We start from the raw sequence: 17,308 nt of genomic DNA, 5'->3' as shown, positions 1-17,308 counted from the left end.
GAAGCGTCCAGACTCTCGCACAACTCTCAAGTTCCGTCAGAAAAGAGAAAACGGTAAGCATGGTCTGTATGGATTTTCAGCTGAGCAATTAGTAATAACTGTTGTGTGTTAACCCTGTTCCTGTGTGACCATCCTGGACTGTAGCTTGACAGTGTCCGTTAGCTCTCTCCAGGTGATCTGTGTGCATGCTAAAGTTGGAGAAGCGCTAATCTAGATAACATGAAAATCAAGAAATAGGACAAAAGCCCACCCACCAAAAGCTTGTATTTCACCTGTAAAACTGCTCAGATCATCACTCAGTTATTTACTTACCTGTCCAAGAAATAAGGTATTTCAGATGGAATTTGTGATGCTGGATTTTCTTTAGTTATGACTCCAGGTGCTGAATTTCACAACTCAGCGGCAGAAGTAAGAAAAGAAACAGAAACACAAAAGAATTCTGAAGAGATGTTTAAAGCAAGGCAGGGAGCTCTGGTCCCATCAAGTCCCGCATCAAATCTGAGAGTTCAGCGTAAGAGAAAAGCAGGCACGCTGCCCGTGGTACAGAGTAAAAGGGTGAAGTTGTGCCGTCCCTTTCCCAGAAGAACTCGTGGTGGAGCAAAGAAGCGTCCAGACTCTCGCACAGCTCTCAAGTTCCGTCAGAAAAGAGAAAACGGTAAGCATGGTCTGTATGGATTTTCAGATGAGCAATTAGTAATAACTGTTGTGTGTTAACCCTGTTCCTGTGTGACCATCCTGGACTGTAGCTAGACAGTGTCCGTTAGCTCTCTCCAGGTGATCTGTGTGCATGCTAAAGTTGGAGAAGCGCTAATCTAGATGACATGAAAATCAAGAAATAGGACAAAAGCCCACCCACCAAAAGCTTGTATTTCACTTGTAAAACTGCTCAAATCATCACTCAGTTATTTACTTACCTGTCTAAGAAATAAGGTCATTCAGTTTCTGAACTGTCCTCGGACAAATTCGAGTGGAAGAAGAGGATCTGCTAAAATCAGGCACACTAAGAACAGATGGCAAAAACTGATAAGTGATAGCCTGAACATGTTTAAAGAGGGGGGAAAGTGCCTGGACTCTCCCAGAACTAGAGCATCCTGGGGCAGAATTTCTAATCCTTTGTGTGTTTTAAAAGTGGTCGTCTGGATCCTACTACAGACCTACTGAAACAAGGTCCAGTGGCCTCGAGACATATATATTGAAACAGTTCCTCAAGTGGTTTTGTTGCCCCCTGAAAACTGAGGGAGAATCAGCGTCCAGAGCCATTTAATGTTAGTCAAATGCACTTCAGTGAACAGAGCACGACAAATAACACAATTTTGGCTTAGAGTCATCTCAGATTATGTGTGGTGTATTTTGTTTAAAACTAGGGAACTTATGCTCTATGACCCCTTAGCGAAGAGGTGAGCAGACTTGGGCCAAAGGGTCCCTCAGGCATTACCTGTTGTCTCTGTACTTCACTGTGCTGGCACAGGTGGGCGGCTGTGACTGAGGTCTGGCCCTTCACAGAAAAAATTTGCCAACCCTATCTATAGTATTTTGAATTTTAAAATTCTGATGCCTAAAGAAGAAACACTGGAGGTGTGTGGATCCCCAGGATCCTAGATAATTAAGATTTTACCCTGTGGTTTAACAAGTAGTTATTTCTGGCCAATTATAGTTTGAGAAATTGTGTGTGTGTGTGTGTGTGTGTGTGTGTGTTTAGGAGGGTGGTAGAAAGAACGGCAGTATGAAGCAGCAACTCACACTCTACATTTCCTCACAAATTCCAGGCCAACCATATTGGGTTTCTCTCTATATGAACCATTTTAAAGGTATTAAATAAATTACCTATAATTCAACATATATGTTGTCACTGTTTCTCAAGTGTGCTAATTTCATCCACTATAAGAAATATGTTTTAGGGATGTCCCTGGCAGTACAGTGGTTACAACTCCACACTTCCAGTGCACAGGGCACGGGTTTGATCCCTGGTCAGGGAACTAAGACACAACATGCCACAGAGTGTGGCCAAAAAATGAACAACAACAACGATGTGATTAAACCAGCCAAGATGACTAAATATAATACCACAAAAGCTCAAAAAAAAATAGAAAAGAAATACATTGTATATTGTAGTCCAGTACACACAAATTCATACATTACTGAAACAGAAATTTCAGGAAGCATTTACCCTAACTATGTGTAATACAATCTGATATCTTCTGTTTCATTTAACAAAGAATTCTGGTTGCAGCCCATTAAGTTTATTTTATAATACACCCATGGGTTATTGCATGCAGCTTGAGAAACATGTCATTGAGTGATGCAAATAAGCAGGGCAGTCCGTGCAGGGTCACCTGTTTCGTGTTTCTCCTTTTCCTCGCAGGACCTAGGTTGTGAGAGATGTTCCCCTCCCGCCCGTGCAGATGTTACGCTTCCCCTAGTCTTGATCATCTCATCTTATTTTCTTTCTCTTCTTAATTTAGTCTTAACAGTTTTCCTGCTTGACTTATATTTTGCCTTTTTTTATGCTAAAAATTTTAGAAATTGTAACCAGTATAAAATCAGAAGTCTTACTCTAAAAACAAAACTGCTGCTTTATTGCCTTTGATAGTTTAGTAGGGAAGAAAATAATTAGACCCAGGGAAATGTACAACATTAAGAGAGTCTAAAAGCTTTTTTAAAAAACCGTTTATTTTTCTAACCTTCAAAAGAATAAAATGAAACTGGTCTCTTTTCTACATTTCACTAATAACCATCACATTCTGAAACTGTTTAATATGTTTTCTGTTCTCAATCAATTAGAAATAGTATTTTCCATATAACGTGATTTTAAAATATTTGCAAACATTCACACGTGTGATTATTTTATATAGTCAATGGGGAAAACGTTTTCACAGGGAACATTTATTAACATATTTTTTTAACTCTTAAAGGATTGAAACACTTTCTGCGTGTGATACAAGCAGGTTGTTAATAGTTTTTTCTCCTCATGTGCCCCCCACCTTTAGTTCTTTCCTTCCTTCCCTGCGAGAAGTAAAGCTGAGCATTTTGTAAGAGAAATGAGCAATTATAATAGATTTATAGGAAGTTAAATCAGAAGAGGACTTTCTTCAATGTACCTTCCTCTGTCTTCTCTTAAGAGATGATTTTTCAGGCAGTGTTAAAGCTTTGATATTTAGGTGTAGTGAAGGAAAATATGTAAGATGGCTCTTTGTGAACCTACAGTCTCTTCTCTACAGTGTGATCATGGTTTTAACCATATGGCTTTATGGGAGCTGTGTCGCTTTTGTGTAAATTGAATTATCCGTCACCCTGTGCTGTGAACTAGCATGTTCAGCCTTACCTGCCACATCAGTCAGCAAAGATTATGGAATCTTTTTTAAAAATTAAGTCATGCCTTGTTTCTATAAAGTTATTACTCTGATATTTTTCTCCTAATCCTAATTAGGGATATAGACCAACACTTAGCAAGTTCAAAAATCTTTTAATGAAATACCCCAAATTTTATATTTTATTCCCCATTATTAAAGTTTCCCCCCAAAACAAATCAAAGGAAAGCTATGCTGATAAATATGTGCGCCCCCTACCCCTTAGAAAACGGTGTCTTTTCTGCATAAGGTGCTGAAGTGCTGACTGCACAGTTTGTACAGACAACCAAATTGGATTGGAAAAACCAAGAAGCTCCTATTTCTAAAGATGTTCCAGGGTCAACGAATGCTAAAAGGGCAAGGAAACGAGAGACATCTCCAGTCAAAACTGTTCCAAGGGCTGAGCCACCTGTGAAGAATTCTCCACAAAAACAGAGGGAAAATATAGTAAAAGGCAATCAGAATCCCAGAATCAGAAAGCAGCCACAACCTGGTAAGAAGTCCTCTTCCTGTAAATTTCAGCACCGTAATACAGACTAATCGAGATTATAAAGTAGTATATTGAAACAGTATAAGATCAGTTGAAATCTGTCACGTTCTTGTGGTCTTCTTTAGTTCAGACACTGACAGGACAAGTAACTTGGTTTCCCATTGTGAATAAATAAGAAAGTGCCAAGATTCATACCTTCACTAAATAGACCCTACTTTTCATTCTGCAGAAAGCCTGAACATGAACTGTTTAGCAGAGTTAAAGTATAAATGGCCTTTTTTAATGACTAAATTCACAAGCAAGTAGCATCTGGCAGTATTTTTCTGGACCATAATCAGTTATAGAAGATATTATAAGTTTGTCCAGAGGGAACTGTAAAGACATGGTTCAAAGCAGTCAGTAATCTCGAATCCTGTATTTCACTTGTATTTTTTCTTGTTTTTTTTCGGTACGTGGGCCTCTCACTGCTGTGGCCTCTCCCGTTGCGGAGCACAGGCTCCAGACGCGCAGGCTCAGCAGCCGTGGCTCACGGGCCCAGCCGCTCCGCGGCATGTGGGATCTTCCCGGACCGGGGCACGAACCCGTGTCCCCTGCATCGGCAGGCGGACTCTCAGCCACTGCGCCACCAGGGAAGCCCCTGTATTTGGTTTCAAAAGGCATTAAATTAATTTTAAAAGCAGTTTTACTTTTCTACTTCTACTTGTGCGGAAGTGAATAACCAAGTCTCCTTCTGTGAGCCAGCAGCTGACTGCTGGTTCCGTGTTCCACCTGCTGGAACCTCCTCGTTGCTGGCACGTTCCCTCATCACCGCGGACCTCACTTTTCTCCCAGCTCCATGTCCCTCTTCACACCCGTCTCTCTGAGTAGAGTGCAGCTCCACCAAGCTGCAAAATCTATACATTTTACAGTATCTTCGGTATTGAGTCCTACTGTGTTGTATGTGTGGTGGTGTTTTTTGTTTAGAAAAACCTTCATTTCCTCATATCTCTGTATTTCCATCAGTTTTCTGTCTAATCTCATGATTCTACTTTCTCTCATCTACCTTTAGGTTTTTTAAAAGCCTCAAATTTAGTGGAATTCAGGGAAAGACTCTTGTTTTGTTGGGGTGATGGTATTATGGATGAGCTTGGTTTTTTCTTTCCTCATTGTTTAAAAAAATTTTTTCGGCCACACCTTGCAGCATGTGGGATCTCGGTTCCCTGACCAGGGATCGAACCCACACTGCCTGCATTGGAAGCGCAGAGTCTTGACCACTGGACCACAGGGAAGTCCCTTTCCTCAGTTTCGTTAATGTTGTTTATGGCTGAAGATTTTTCTGAAAGCTCCTCAGTCATATCACCGTACAGCCTGTAGAGAGTCATACCCAACACAGACTCTCTGCTTGTCTCCCCAGGCAGTTACGAGGTGGTCTTACCCACGGGTGCACATTTCTCTCCTGCCGTTTCCCAATGCGTGCCTTCCCTGCCAGGCACACGGTGCCACCCACACGAACCACGCCTGTTGTCACTCCTGTGCAGTCCCCTCTGCTCAGCTAAGTCCACCCGGAGTCATTTCCTGATGCTCTGATCTGCACTCATTTCTCCTTTTTTTTCCATTTCTTTTTTGGGTTTTTGAGAACGTTAAAGAGTTAATTCATACTATTTTCCAATCATCTGGTGTGTCTTGGTCCTGTCTTTCCAATTAGTTTGTAAACAGGATGAGTATAGATACATACATAATGCATTGTATTCCCAGCCTTGTCATTAGAATTCCTTGTGCTGAATTGGCTTCTATATACTTGTAGGCTAATCGATTAGTGGGAGGAGGTGTGCAACTGGGCATTGGCAGAAAAGTGAGCCCAGAAAATGAAAAGTTTCCAGAATGGGTATTCAGAAATAGGGCGATTTGTATTGCAAGTGTCTGTATATATTGTGCAGCCACATTCCAAGTTAAAATTTTAAGATTACCACCTTTTAAATAATGTGTTAATTTTTTCTTTTATTTCTTAATCACCCATGCTAATCCACTTCATTTCTTTTACTTGAAATATCAGAGTTTAAGAAGGCTCAATCATTTTGTTACTGAAACTAATGGTTTTCTGTCCTTTTTAAAGTTTTCAATATAGTTTTTATTTACTGAACTCTTTAATTTTTTATAATTTATTTGGCATCATTTTATCTGTATTTCTTAAAAGAGATAGATGATCAGTATTGTATTTTTAATTAATTGAAAACCTCTAACAAGTCAGTTATTAAATGATTTACCTGAAATGACACATATGAAAATGAACCCTTTTTCTTGACTCAATACAGTGTTCTCTAGATTCGACCTTCCTCATAGTGATACTCAGTGTAAGAACCATAGTATTTAAGGATAGAATGAACTTAGTGTCAGTAAACACATCAGATCCTAAAATGAATGTGTTTCCAGTACACCCGGAGGGTTCACGAGACAGCCCTCTTTGGGCCACTTTCTCGTACCTCACCCCGTTGGGCTTTGATATTTTAAATAAAAACTGGGCAGTGGTTGATTAATTTTACCCTCCTCACCATACACACACTCTTGTCATTCTGTTTGATGACCTCATAGGCCAGAGTTTTCTCTGTAAATGTACTGTCATTGGGCTTTGCAGACAGGTTAGTAATTTATTTCAGACCTGCTACTGCTAATTATAAAGAGGAGCACAGTTGGCTTTTCTGTCCATCCAGCCACCTGCTACAGGGACTCACTGCCCAGTATTGTTGAGAACTTTGTCCTTCATGATAATCACATTTTAAAAGGCTGAATCAAAGTCCTGAGAAGGCAAGTAAACCACCTGAGAATGTTAGTTTTCTGACCGAATGCCAGTGGGTAGATTTGAGTACCTGCTGTAAGGAGAATTATCAGTAGATGAGGAGATTTGCTTTTTTGCAGATAGAATAGAGAGGAAATGTTTTTAATGCAGAAACTGAAGTTTTAAAACTTGAAATTAATTGGCGATTCTGAATATTCTTACTTTTCTCATTTTTTATTTGTATCGTAACGTATTATAATTTAACATCAGTACGGTTAAAAATCATCTCTATTTTGAACTTAGGTGGTTTCTCTAATAACTTGCCAAGGGAAATGATTTCTAAGAAAGTACATTAACCTTCTATAATATACACTTTAAACTTAGAAATTCTTAGATTCTCACTAGATTGTAAGCTCTCTGAGGGCAGGAGTCTTGTTTTCTTGTTTTTGTTTTTTTCTCTTTGTATATTTCTTTAGCTGAGCAGTATGCCTTGTGTGTAGGTCAGTACATGCAGGTTTTTTTTGTTTGTTTGTTTTTGTTTTTTTGCGGTACGCGGGCCTCTCACTGTTGTGGCCTCTTCCGTTGCGGAGCACAGGCTCCGGACGCGCAGGCTCAGTGGCCACGGCTCACGGGCCCAGCCGCTCCGTGACATGTGGGATCTTCCTGGACCGGGGCACGAACCCGTATGCCCTGCATCGGCAGGCAGAATCTTAACCACTGCGCCACCAGGGAAGCCTGAGTACATGCAGTTTTGAAGGGTGATTTCTTTTTAAATTAATATGCACATTCCTTAAGACTTGTTCCTTGGTAAATACATTATAATACATCAGGAAGTTGGACAAGACCTCACTCTGGTAATAAAAATTTAACATACAATTTATGCAACATATCAAGAGGTTTTTCTTGAATATGTTGACTTAACTGTTGATTTTCACTGAACCATAGGAATATGACAAAGAATTAATTCTATGGAAATCAAGTGTTATGTGTCTTTTTTTCTTTTATGCTGAAGCCAAAGGAGAAACTTCTTCACAGCTTCAATCAGAAATTTCAGATGGTCAAGAAGATGTTATTAGCATAAGTAGAGCTCAACCAGAAAATATCACAGTGGCTCCAGAAGACCCACCTGAAAACTCCATTGTCAACTGTGACTCCCAGGCCCTAAATATGTTGGCTGATCTTGCATTAAGCGCTGCTACCTCTACCACACCATCCTCTGAGCCCAGAAACTTGCCCTGCTCCTCTGAATTGCCACAGAACGATGTTTTGCTTTCTAAAGAACATTCTTTGCGTGGTACATCAGACCATGAATATCATAGAGGAGTAAAAAGTCAAAAAGGTGGACCGTTATCCAAGCCCTCCTCTGATAAGAGTAATCTGACATCAGACCCCACGGTCAGCCAGGAGGAAGAAAGCTTGGTTGCTGGCATTCAGGCCCCTGCAGAAGCCCAGTCAGCACTGCCCGAGGAAACCCTAGAAAGTTCCGACGCAAGCCAAAGCTCTGTCGTTGCTGTGGAGCATTCCTATGCCCTGCTCCTTGCAGAACATTCAAAGAAGCATCTACAGCAGAGAGGGGCCCCAGGCCCTGCGTTTGCCAAGAATGGCACAAAAGGCCCTGAAGCGGGAACCCCAGTGGGGAAAGTGATGCCATTTCGGCATCAGCAGGTCACCTCCCCTCTGCAGCAGCTTTCCGAGGCCCCAGCGCTCAGGCGCAGGAGCGGGGTGCTGCCCTCCAGCCTGCAGGACTTCTGCCGCTCTCGTGCCGTATTCAGCTGTGACGGCTCCTTTAAGGTCACTTTCGTATGGGAAGCAGATTACGTGTTCAGCTTAGACGGCAAGTAAGTATACCAACAACCCCCTGGAGAAGACTGTAGTCAGAGCACTACACGGGTGAGTGGGAGTGACCCTGGATGAAAACGGATGAACTTTTCTGTTGAGATAAATGTAGCGAGAAGGGATACTTGTGCTAAACTCTGGGGAGGGAGAAGGAAGTGTGTAAAATCCAGTAACTTGGGAATAATACCAAGCAGATTCACTGTAATCATTTGTTATATCAACTTCATTTTTATCTTACTCATTGTTTCATGTTCATGTAATTTTTAAAATAAAAATGAACACAAAAACTAAGGTTAATAATTAAGGCACTTACTTATAAGATAATCAACTAATAAAATAGTCATTTTCAATGATTTTGGTTTCTTCTTTCTTTAAAATCTCAGGCCTTGGAATACTGATTTACCAGATACCATGGAAGAAGTGAAGCTTTTACTTCATATGTGGGTAGCTCTGTTTTATAGCAATCAAAACAAAGTCATACAATCATCCCGAAAAGTAGTAGAACACAGCAACCCAGCAAAATACGTGTGCATAAATAGCACGTTAGAATCGTTTGAATTCAGTGAAATTGAAGAGTCCTCCGGTGTGGAAAGGTGCTCCGTAGACCCTCTGTTGGAGACTAATGAGGCTCCCAGAGGTCCTACTGCCAAAGTGTCCTTCCCAATCACTGACCCCCTGCTTCCTTTCATGAAACCACCGCCTGTGAGAGGCTTGGAGCTTTGGGTGCAGAATGAACAGAAAGAAATGTTTGCAACAGCAGGTCATCCAGAGACCCCAGAAAGCCAGAATTTCATCTATTCCTGTAATAATGAGGTAGGTAAAGCTGAATACTGTAAACGCTGGTGTTATTTTTGAAGAAATATTTTTTGTACGTAAAATCACATTCATAACAAGGCATTGGTTTCTTTTAGGAAAGTGGATTCTCTAGCTATGTAAAGGATTAGAATGCCAGAAACTTAGTTTACAAAGTCTGGATTGTCTGCAGGTGGAGCTTATCTACCATCCTGATTGAAGAAACAAAAGGAGGAAAAAAATCGTAGGCCTCAGATGATCTGGGAGCCAACCATAATTATGTAGCTTTTTAGTTGTATGATTTGGGGCAAATTACTTGTTCTCTGAGCTTATTATCTTTTAAAAGAGGTGAATAATACTTATTCTGTTTACCTATAATAGTGTTTATGGATCAAATGCAGTAATAATAAATATAAAAAATCTTTGATAAACCTTAAAGGAAACTAAAATTGAATATATTAAAAAATATTTTTAAAAACAAATCCTGAGGGCTTCCCTGGTGGCGCAGTGGTTGAGAGTCCGCCTGCCGATGCAGGGGACACGGGTTCGTGCCCCGGTCTGGGAAGATCCCACATGCCGCGGAGCGGCTGGGCCCGTGAGCCGTGGCCGCTGAGGCTGCGCGTCCGGAGCCTGTGCTCCGCAACGGGAGAGGCCACAACAGTGACAGGCCCGCGTACCACCAAAACAGAAAACAAATCCTGAGACAGTAAATAAAATGCCAGACCTCTCATAGTCTGCAGATAACTGTTTGTAAATATGAAAAATACACTTTGTTTCATTTCACTGTTCTCAACTGATAGGACGGATAATCGAATTTTTTTTTTTTGCGGTACGCGGGCCTCTCACTGTTGTGGCCTCTTCCTTTGCAAAGCACAGGCTCCAGATGCGCAGGTTCAGCGGCCACGGCTCACGGGCCCAGCCGCTCCGTGGCATGTGGGATCTTCCCGTACTGGGGCACGAACCTGTATTCCCTGCATCGGCAGGCAGGCTCTTAACCACTGCGCCACCAGGGAAGCCTGATAATCGAATTTTAATTGGAGCAAATTAAAAAGTTGTATCAAGATTCTAAGTAAATGGATTGACAAAATACCTGCCTTTTTAAGCTTTCAGAGCAGATTTATTACAGAATAATTTTACATGGGTTTGGGCACCTTCAGTGCCTGTGTTAACATTGAGTTTCTGTACCTGGGCTTCCGTGGGGATTTGCAGGTCCAGGGGTGAGCCTCAGAGGGTCTGTGAGTGTCTGCAGATGCTCATCTTCATCAGAATGAAGACTGGTGGAACGCTGTGGGCCAGAGACTGGTCTGAGCCCTTCACTCGCATTAGCTCAGTTAACTCTCACACGGCCGGGTGAGGTAAGGACCGTGCCACCCATCTTATAGGTGAGAAGACTGAGGATGGAGAAGTACAGAATGGCCTGGAGGCACATAGTAAATTGTCCGGCCAAGACTCAGATCTGGACACTCTAGCTGTTTCTCAGTGTCTAATTCTGTGGATGTATTTATGTATATATATGCACATATGTGTGTGTTTATATGTGTACACATAAAATATATGTTACGTGTGTATGCGTTCTTTTTCTGAGGATGGGGTTCATAAATTTCATCTTATTCTCAAAGAGATACATAAAATCACTACCTTAGAATAAGAAAGTATTTATGTTTAGTCAGGCAGATTTTAATTATTACATATATATTTATACACACACTAGTTTCTTATAAAGTATTTTCGGTCGTGGTAATATATATTAACTTACTTTAGTAATGTCCAATTAGGGATGATTTTCTTGCAAACATGAAAGAGTATTAAGTAGAAAGTAGAATGTTAAAATTAACGATTCCTAACACTTTCTATAGCATATACTTAGAAATATGTTTCCGTCATCTTCTTGAATACTGTACCCATACTTTAAAGGTGCACACACCTTTAAATCCTGTACCACTCCCTATTCTAGGGCAAACTAGGATTATCAAAGTTTTCATTTCACTAAGAGCACAGGCATGGTGAGATTCACGACTATGGCCCAACATTATCAGCCACAGTACGATTGGGAGGGTCATAGAACTGTTCTCAGAATGAGTGTGCCATCAAGAGTTTTCTACGCTTTGTATCTGGCCAGTCGTGTCCCCTTAAAACCAAGTCTCAGCTCCTCCCTGCCAATTGCTCAGGTCAGTGTCTTTCTTTGACTAAGGCAGAAATGTTTTTAACAAGAGATTTGAAACACAGGTCCTGACTTACAACACGACTGCTTCAAAATCTGGCAGGAAATCTGTGGCCGTAGTGTTCCAGAGCTACAGGTGTAGGTCAACTGTATGGTCAATCCACTTTACCATATTCTGAACAAGACCATTCTTCAGCCTTTAAAAAAAAGAAGAAAAGAAACAGCCTTTTTATGAGGTTATCAAAATTGTCCAGAGGCATTTCTTTTACTGTTTATGCTAAATCCTTTCTGGTACTGTTTAAATCAGTCCTTTTAGTTGAGTTTATTAATGCAAGCTGCACTGTGTTTTCTGCTGCTTTGTTGAATAGGGAGGTATTAAACTGAGAGAGAGATTATGTCCAGTTATAAGCTAAGAAGACAGCTAAGGGGTAAGGGACTTTTATTTAACAAGATAGAGATTGATACCTTGGGAAAGCTGCTTATCAGTGTATTCTGAGTACAAGAGATAATAATTAGTGTTTCCTCATGGGAACATTCCAGATGACAGTGCATTTATAGTCTAATTGAAAGCTGGTGTTTAAAATAAGTTATTCTTTGCTTTAAAGATTATCTTTTAATCTTACTAAAAATAATTTAAATTAATTGAGCACTTTTTCCTCTACTGCTGCATTTCTGAATTAAGTGATGCTATTTAGCAAACAGTCTGCATTTTCAAGTCTTTAAATTGCCAGTGGTCTAGCCGCTTTTCTTCCCAAAAGTCCATTAAAAAAAAAAACAAAAAAACAAGGCTGTGCAACTAAGAAAGTTTTGGAGTTCTCGTGTGTGTGTATTTAGATAAAACAAATTCCTATTTGGGGGGTATTTTAAGCCTAAGAAGAGAGGGATTTGCTTGATCTCTACCCTATGAAGATTCAAAAGAACAGAGCAAACTAAAATTGATCTTTGTCTGTTCTGTTCTTCACATATGTAAATGCTTGAAAAAAAGATCTATTTGGCCCTTGATTTTTTAAATTAATTTATTTCTTTTGCTTTTATCATTTCAGATAATTGGGGGGAAAGCCGAACAAGAGTCGTCAGATAAACTAGAGACCTCTAATCTGGTGCTTTCTAGCATTGGAAGTACCCAAACTAATGGATCTTCTATTCCTGCTGAAGATAAAACCTTTGAGCCACTTGATGGCACACAGGTGACATCTTATAATGATACTGTCACACAGTCCACATTCGCCAGGACTTACGATGGGATCAGCAATCCGTCAATGATTTTTCAAAAGTCTGTGTACAGCACCCTTGAAAGCAAAGTTGATGTTTTTCATGCAAAAATGCAAACAAAAACAGGTGCTTTGCAGGGCTTTATCCAGCATAGCAGCCTTATAATCAAAGAATGTCAGTCATCCTTGGAAGGGGAGGATGATACGGAGCATGGAGTGATTAATCTGGAACGAGTTACATTCAGTTTTGAAAAAAATGCCTATGCACCAATACAGACAGAAGTTGTAAACAGAGCTGATAAACCTACACCCTTTAATGTGGAGTTGATTAAACAAGTATCACCTGCTACAAGCCTTAGACATCCTGTGTCCGCATTTGAAAAGACACAGGGTCTTAGGGACGTTCCCTCTCTGGCAATGTCAGGACAACAAGGCGCTAAGTACCTTTGTGCCTTCTCAGTGAGTAGAGAGATACTTGCTAAAGAAATGTGTTCATTACAGAAAGGGCAGGCTGTTGCAGGCTCACCATCGCCGTCTGATAATTGCCTTGTAACAGAGGCATTATCACTAGTTAAAAGTTCTAGTTATTTGTTACCCAGAGAAGAAATGAAGCTCTCTCAAGAATGTTTTCCGTCGAGCCAGAGTCTCTCCAGCATCTCTTCGGAAGACACTGTAGAGTCGTCCCAGCTTGAAGAAGTAGTCTCATCGTCAGCTTCTGATCCCTTGGAAGAAAAAGATTCACTTGACTGCATCCCATCAGTGAGGAATGCTTCGGATGGCTCTTCAGAACTAAAGAATGACAAGAGTGGTCTAAACAGTGAACATATGAGTTTTGAAACATTTAATTCTGCATTTACCAAACAAACCAGCCTATCTGTGAATAGAGAGGAAGTCAGCCTCGAGTTATCAGAGGAGGATTCTGACCTTGACCTCACTCTCACCATATCACCGCCCACGAGTCCCTGGGAAGAAGCATCCGCTGGTGAGATGGAGCAGCAGCAGGAGGCCCCGTTACCCTGCTTAGAGCTTCAGGAGACAGCGGAAGAAATAATTGAGCCTGAAGAGGTGCCTGATGTGAACTCTGCTGATCACACGTCAATGAAACCACGAGAAAGTGAGAGAAAAGGTGATAACTTACAGACAGTGGCTTTCATACTTTCGAAAGAAACCTGTGCCCTTGAGGTTGCAGAGGAAGTTCAAGTTGGTTCAGACTTCTCCTTCAGTTGTTTTTTTTGTTTGTTTTTTTTTTGTTTGTTTTTGTTTCTGTTTTTTTTCCCCCTCCTTCAGTTCTTTAATTAAAGAAGTGTCACCAGCTTCTAGTCCTGACTGCCAGGTACCAGGTGAAGAAGCACAGCCAGCTTGGGCTGTATTTCCAAGTAGTTTTAAACTCTGTGATGCACACTATGAGAAAACTGACAGATCCTCCCAGGTTGAAACAGTAGATTTGGCCATAACAGAAAAAGAAAATTCTTTTGTTGGTCCCACCCATCCAGTGGGACAAGATAACTTAACTCAGATATAGAAGGAAAAATACCAAAATTTAATAACGATGATATTTTGTGGGATTTTAATTTTATTCTTTATGTTTTCCCTGTATTTTCTACGGTCGGAATGACTACTTTTACAGGCAGAAAAAAATAATAATGCTTAGTTTTGTTTTTTTTTAAATCAAAGTAAGAAATCAGCCAGGTTATTACAATTCATTGTCCAACTTCTTACCTCGCCTCAGCCATGTAAAACGGGGGTTGACCGAGACTTGGAAGAACCACCCAGACTGGCAGTGGCAGCATGGTTGTGTGAATGAAATGCAATGACTTTTCTCCGGTAACTTGCGGAGAAGACCTAATAAAAGCATCTTGAATAAGGTCATTACCCCTTCAAAGGAGGAGGAAGGCTGTGTCATAGCCTGACATGCCTATTTCTAGTACTCGCCTTTGTGTGAGAACAGCATGACTGGATTATCAGCAAAAGAATCTTAGGAAAAGGCCCTGCCAATAAGGAGTCAAAGTCATGTGAAAGGGTCAGAGGAAGAAAGACCAAGGACTCAGTGTGGGAGGGACTTCCCAGACATACTGTACAACAGACAGAAAATAGGCACCTTCCTCACCGTCATGAGGAGTAATTCACATCCTGTGACATTGCTTTCTGTCCTTGATTATCTCAAATACAAGAAAATATTATCAATCAGCCTTTCTGAAAAGTACCAATACCAATGATCCACATTTCCTTTTCCTTCATTTGTCTGTTAACAGTGTTGATGTAAACCTTCCTGAAATAGAAGCCAGCACATTTCTTAAAATATGTTTTTGATGAGTGGTGCTCCCCACTTTCCCTTTCCTATTATTTCCCATGCCTCTCACAAGAAAAAGAAAAGAATTCAAAATTTTTTCCCCAATTGATCATGCTTTGGTTAGCCGGGGAGTTTTAAAGCTACCTTTCCCAATTTGGGTTATTTCCATAACAAACAAAAAGAACTATATTGCCAGTATTACTAAGAACATGCATAAAAGGATGCTTAATCCGTTTCGATAAGCTATTCACAGGCATAAAGAAACATTCAGAGAGGTTAGTCATTGTCATGAGAAGCTCAGGAAAACTATCACTTTCAAATGCAGTATTTAGGACACACTCCCGTGCATTGAGTCATCCCTCCAGCATTTGCGGAGCTGCCACTGACTAAGCAGAGGGGGTTGGCCGAAGGAGCTAGCCTTGTGTGACATGCCAGCCCAGGCCGGCCGATGAAAAGCATGTAGAAGGACATCGTGGAAAATTCCTAGGTCCTGAAATCCCAGCGCCAAGTAAGGGGAAGTTGCAGAGGTTGCAGTGCGGGTGCACAAGAAGGAAGGCTACAGAAGTACAGCACAGAAAGACTTCCAGGGCCCACGCTGCCAAAATGAGGCCTGGAGAACATTGATTTGCAGAGCAGCAGGACCGATGCCTTTCGAGATAGGGTACAGTGTTTCTGGATGCTGATGGAGCCTCTTGAAAGGTAGATCAATTTCTGGGGTCCCTTTTAGGGAGACTCTCACCCCGGGCAGGCTGCTGACCATCACCGCTGACCTGAGCACAGCTATATACAGAAGGATGACACCAGGAAGCCTAGGTCTGTGCCTTTGGAAAGAAAAGCATCACACTCAGAGAGTCTGGGGAGCTTTTATTGATATTAAGCAACAGATTCACAGGTGTCAATATAATATAGAAGCCAAACTTCATTTAAAGTCTATAACTGTAGGAAAGCTTATATATGACTTCCAGATCCTCACAAATCCATTTGTTTCAGAAAAGATTCTAAAGAAGAAGTCTGGAAAATCCTTAATTAAATTTTGGGATTGAGATGATGATGGGATACAGAATAAAGGAGGTCTCACAGATCTTTGGGGTTGATCGGAGGAAGGCCACATGGAGGAAGTGACTTAGGAATTTTCTTGTGAAAGTTTTGTTTATTTAGGGGCGCTGCTGGTTTGGCATAAATGGGACTTTCTCAAGTATCACTAATGAAATAACTAACCTCCATTCTATGAGTGTTTTCACCTGCAGTCAGTCCATCTGCTGCCAGGACGGAAGACAATGTAGCCTACATGCATAGACATTTTCCCCAGTAGGTAGCATCCTATTTATGGAATAGTTCTTGGTTATTTTATTTTAAAGACGGAATTATCAATTTTGTATTTGTCCGGGTGATTTAACTACAGCTTACCTAGACATCGGTGATGCCAACAACAAATGAGTATTTTCCCTTTTCTTTGAAAACCTTTGATTTATATGAGAAGACTGTTCTGTGTACCTCAGTGTTCTACAACTTGGGGGAACATTTTTCTTCGTGTTTTACACATTGCCAGAATGTCTGACTTTGTTGTCTGGCTTTGTTCACAGCAGCACTGTAGTTTTCCATTAGTTTTGGGTTACAGTGTTCAATATTATTGTTTTAAATTATTCTCATTTTAAGCAGAATAGCTTCAAAGCTATTCATTGAAATTAATGATAAAAATAAGGATTTTACAAGTGTGCTCAGTTGTAGCAAAAATAAGTCTATTTTAACCAGTAGCTTTGTTTTTGCACGTTAAGGTCAGAAATGCACATGTAATGCATGTTGGAGTCTGTTTTAAAGGTTTTACCACCTGTGTAAAAACTAACATCTTCAATGGTTTTATCTGCTGTTATTCATGCTACACTACATAAACATTTTTTTCCTAAATGGTACAAATTTATAAACTGTCATTTTCACTTACTCAGTTTTTGTAAACAGCGTACTACAAAAATCAACCCTCTGAGGAAGAAATAATCATTTATTTATATTAGAAATAATTTCTACACCAATCTTTAAAACTCAAAACCAAGCAAAAACATTGGTAAGATACATAGTATCTATTTGGAACAAAGGTTTTTGTACCTAATTTGTTTCATTTTAATAAAGACAACTAAAAATCATTCAACTGCTTCTGCAATGATTTTATAGCAAATATTAAATTTGTAAGAGAATGTTTTACAGCACTTTAAATTTTTTAGGCCATTTAGCAGAATAAGTAGCTTCCAAAAGAATCCTACCACTTACCTCACTTTGGCCGCCATCTGTCAAGCCTCATCCCCGCAGGCCTGCCCGGTGCTTTCCCCTCCCTCGTGCGGTGCCGAGCAGCAGGCTCCAGCAAGAGGACACCTCACAACTCTCCAGTTGGCCCTTCCAGGGGGTCATGTCAGCCTGCACAGGAACTTCCCTCAAAA

General features: G+C 40.6%; 1 protein-coding gene across 1 annotated transcript in view; it reads left to right on the top strand.

The window, feature by feature from the left end:
• Positions 1 to 17,017, top strand: part of LOC149748482 (protein TASOR 2-like) — a 59,278-nt gene extending 42,261 nt beyond the window's left edge. The window contains 6 exon segments of the mRNA XM_089916064.1: positions 3,598 to 3,840; positions 7,602 to 8,425; positions 8,427 to 8,479; positions 8,809 to 9,238; positions 12,422 to 13,827; positions 13,877 to 17,017. Of these exon segments, the coding sequence (XP_089772190.1) occupies positions 3,598 to 3,840; positions 7,602 to 8,425; positions 8,427 to 8,479; positions 8,809 to 9,238; positions 12,422 to 13,827; positions 13,877 to 14,111 (3,191 nt within the window). The 3' untranslated portion in view covers positions 14,112 to 17,017.
• Positions 17,018 to 17,308: the final 291 nt, after the last annotated feature.

The sequence above is a fragment of the Delphinapterus leucas genome, chromosome 8, assembly GCF_059928025.1.
Source record: "Delphinapterus leucas isolate spDelLeu-1000000601 "Yukka" chromosome 8, BTC_Dleu_Yukka2, whole genome shotgun sequence".
Classification (NCBI taxonomy): domain Eukaryota; kingdom Metazoa; phylum Chordata; class Mammalia; order Artiodactyla; family Monodontidae; genus Delphinapterus; species Delphinapterus leucas.
Note: the sequence above shows the minus strand (reverse complement) of the source record. Positions and strands in the feature narration are given on the sequence as shown.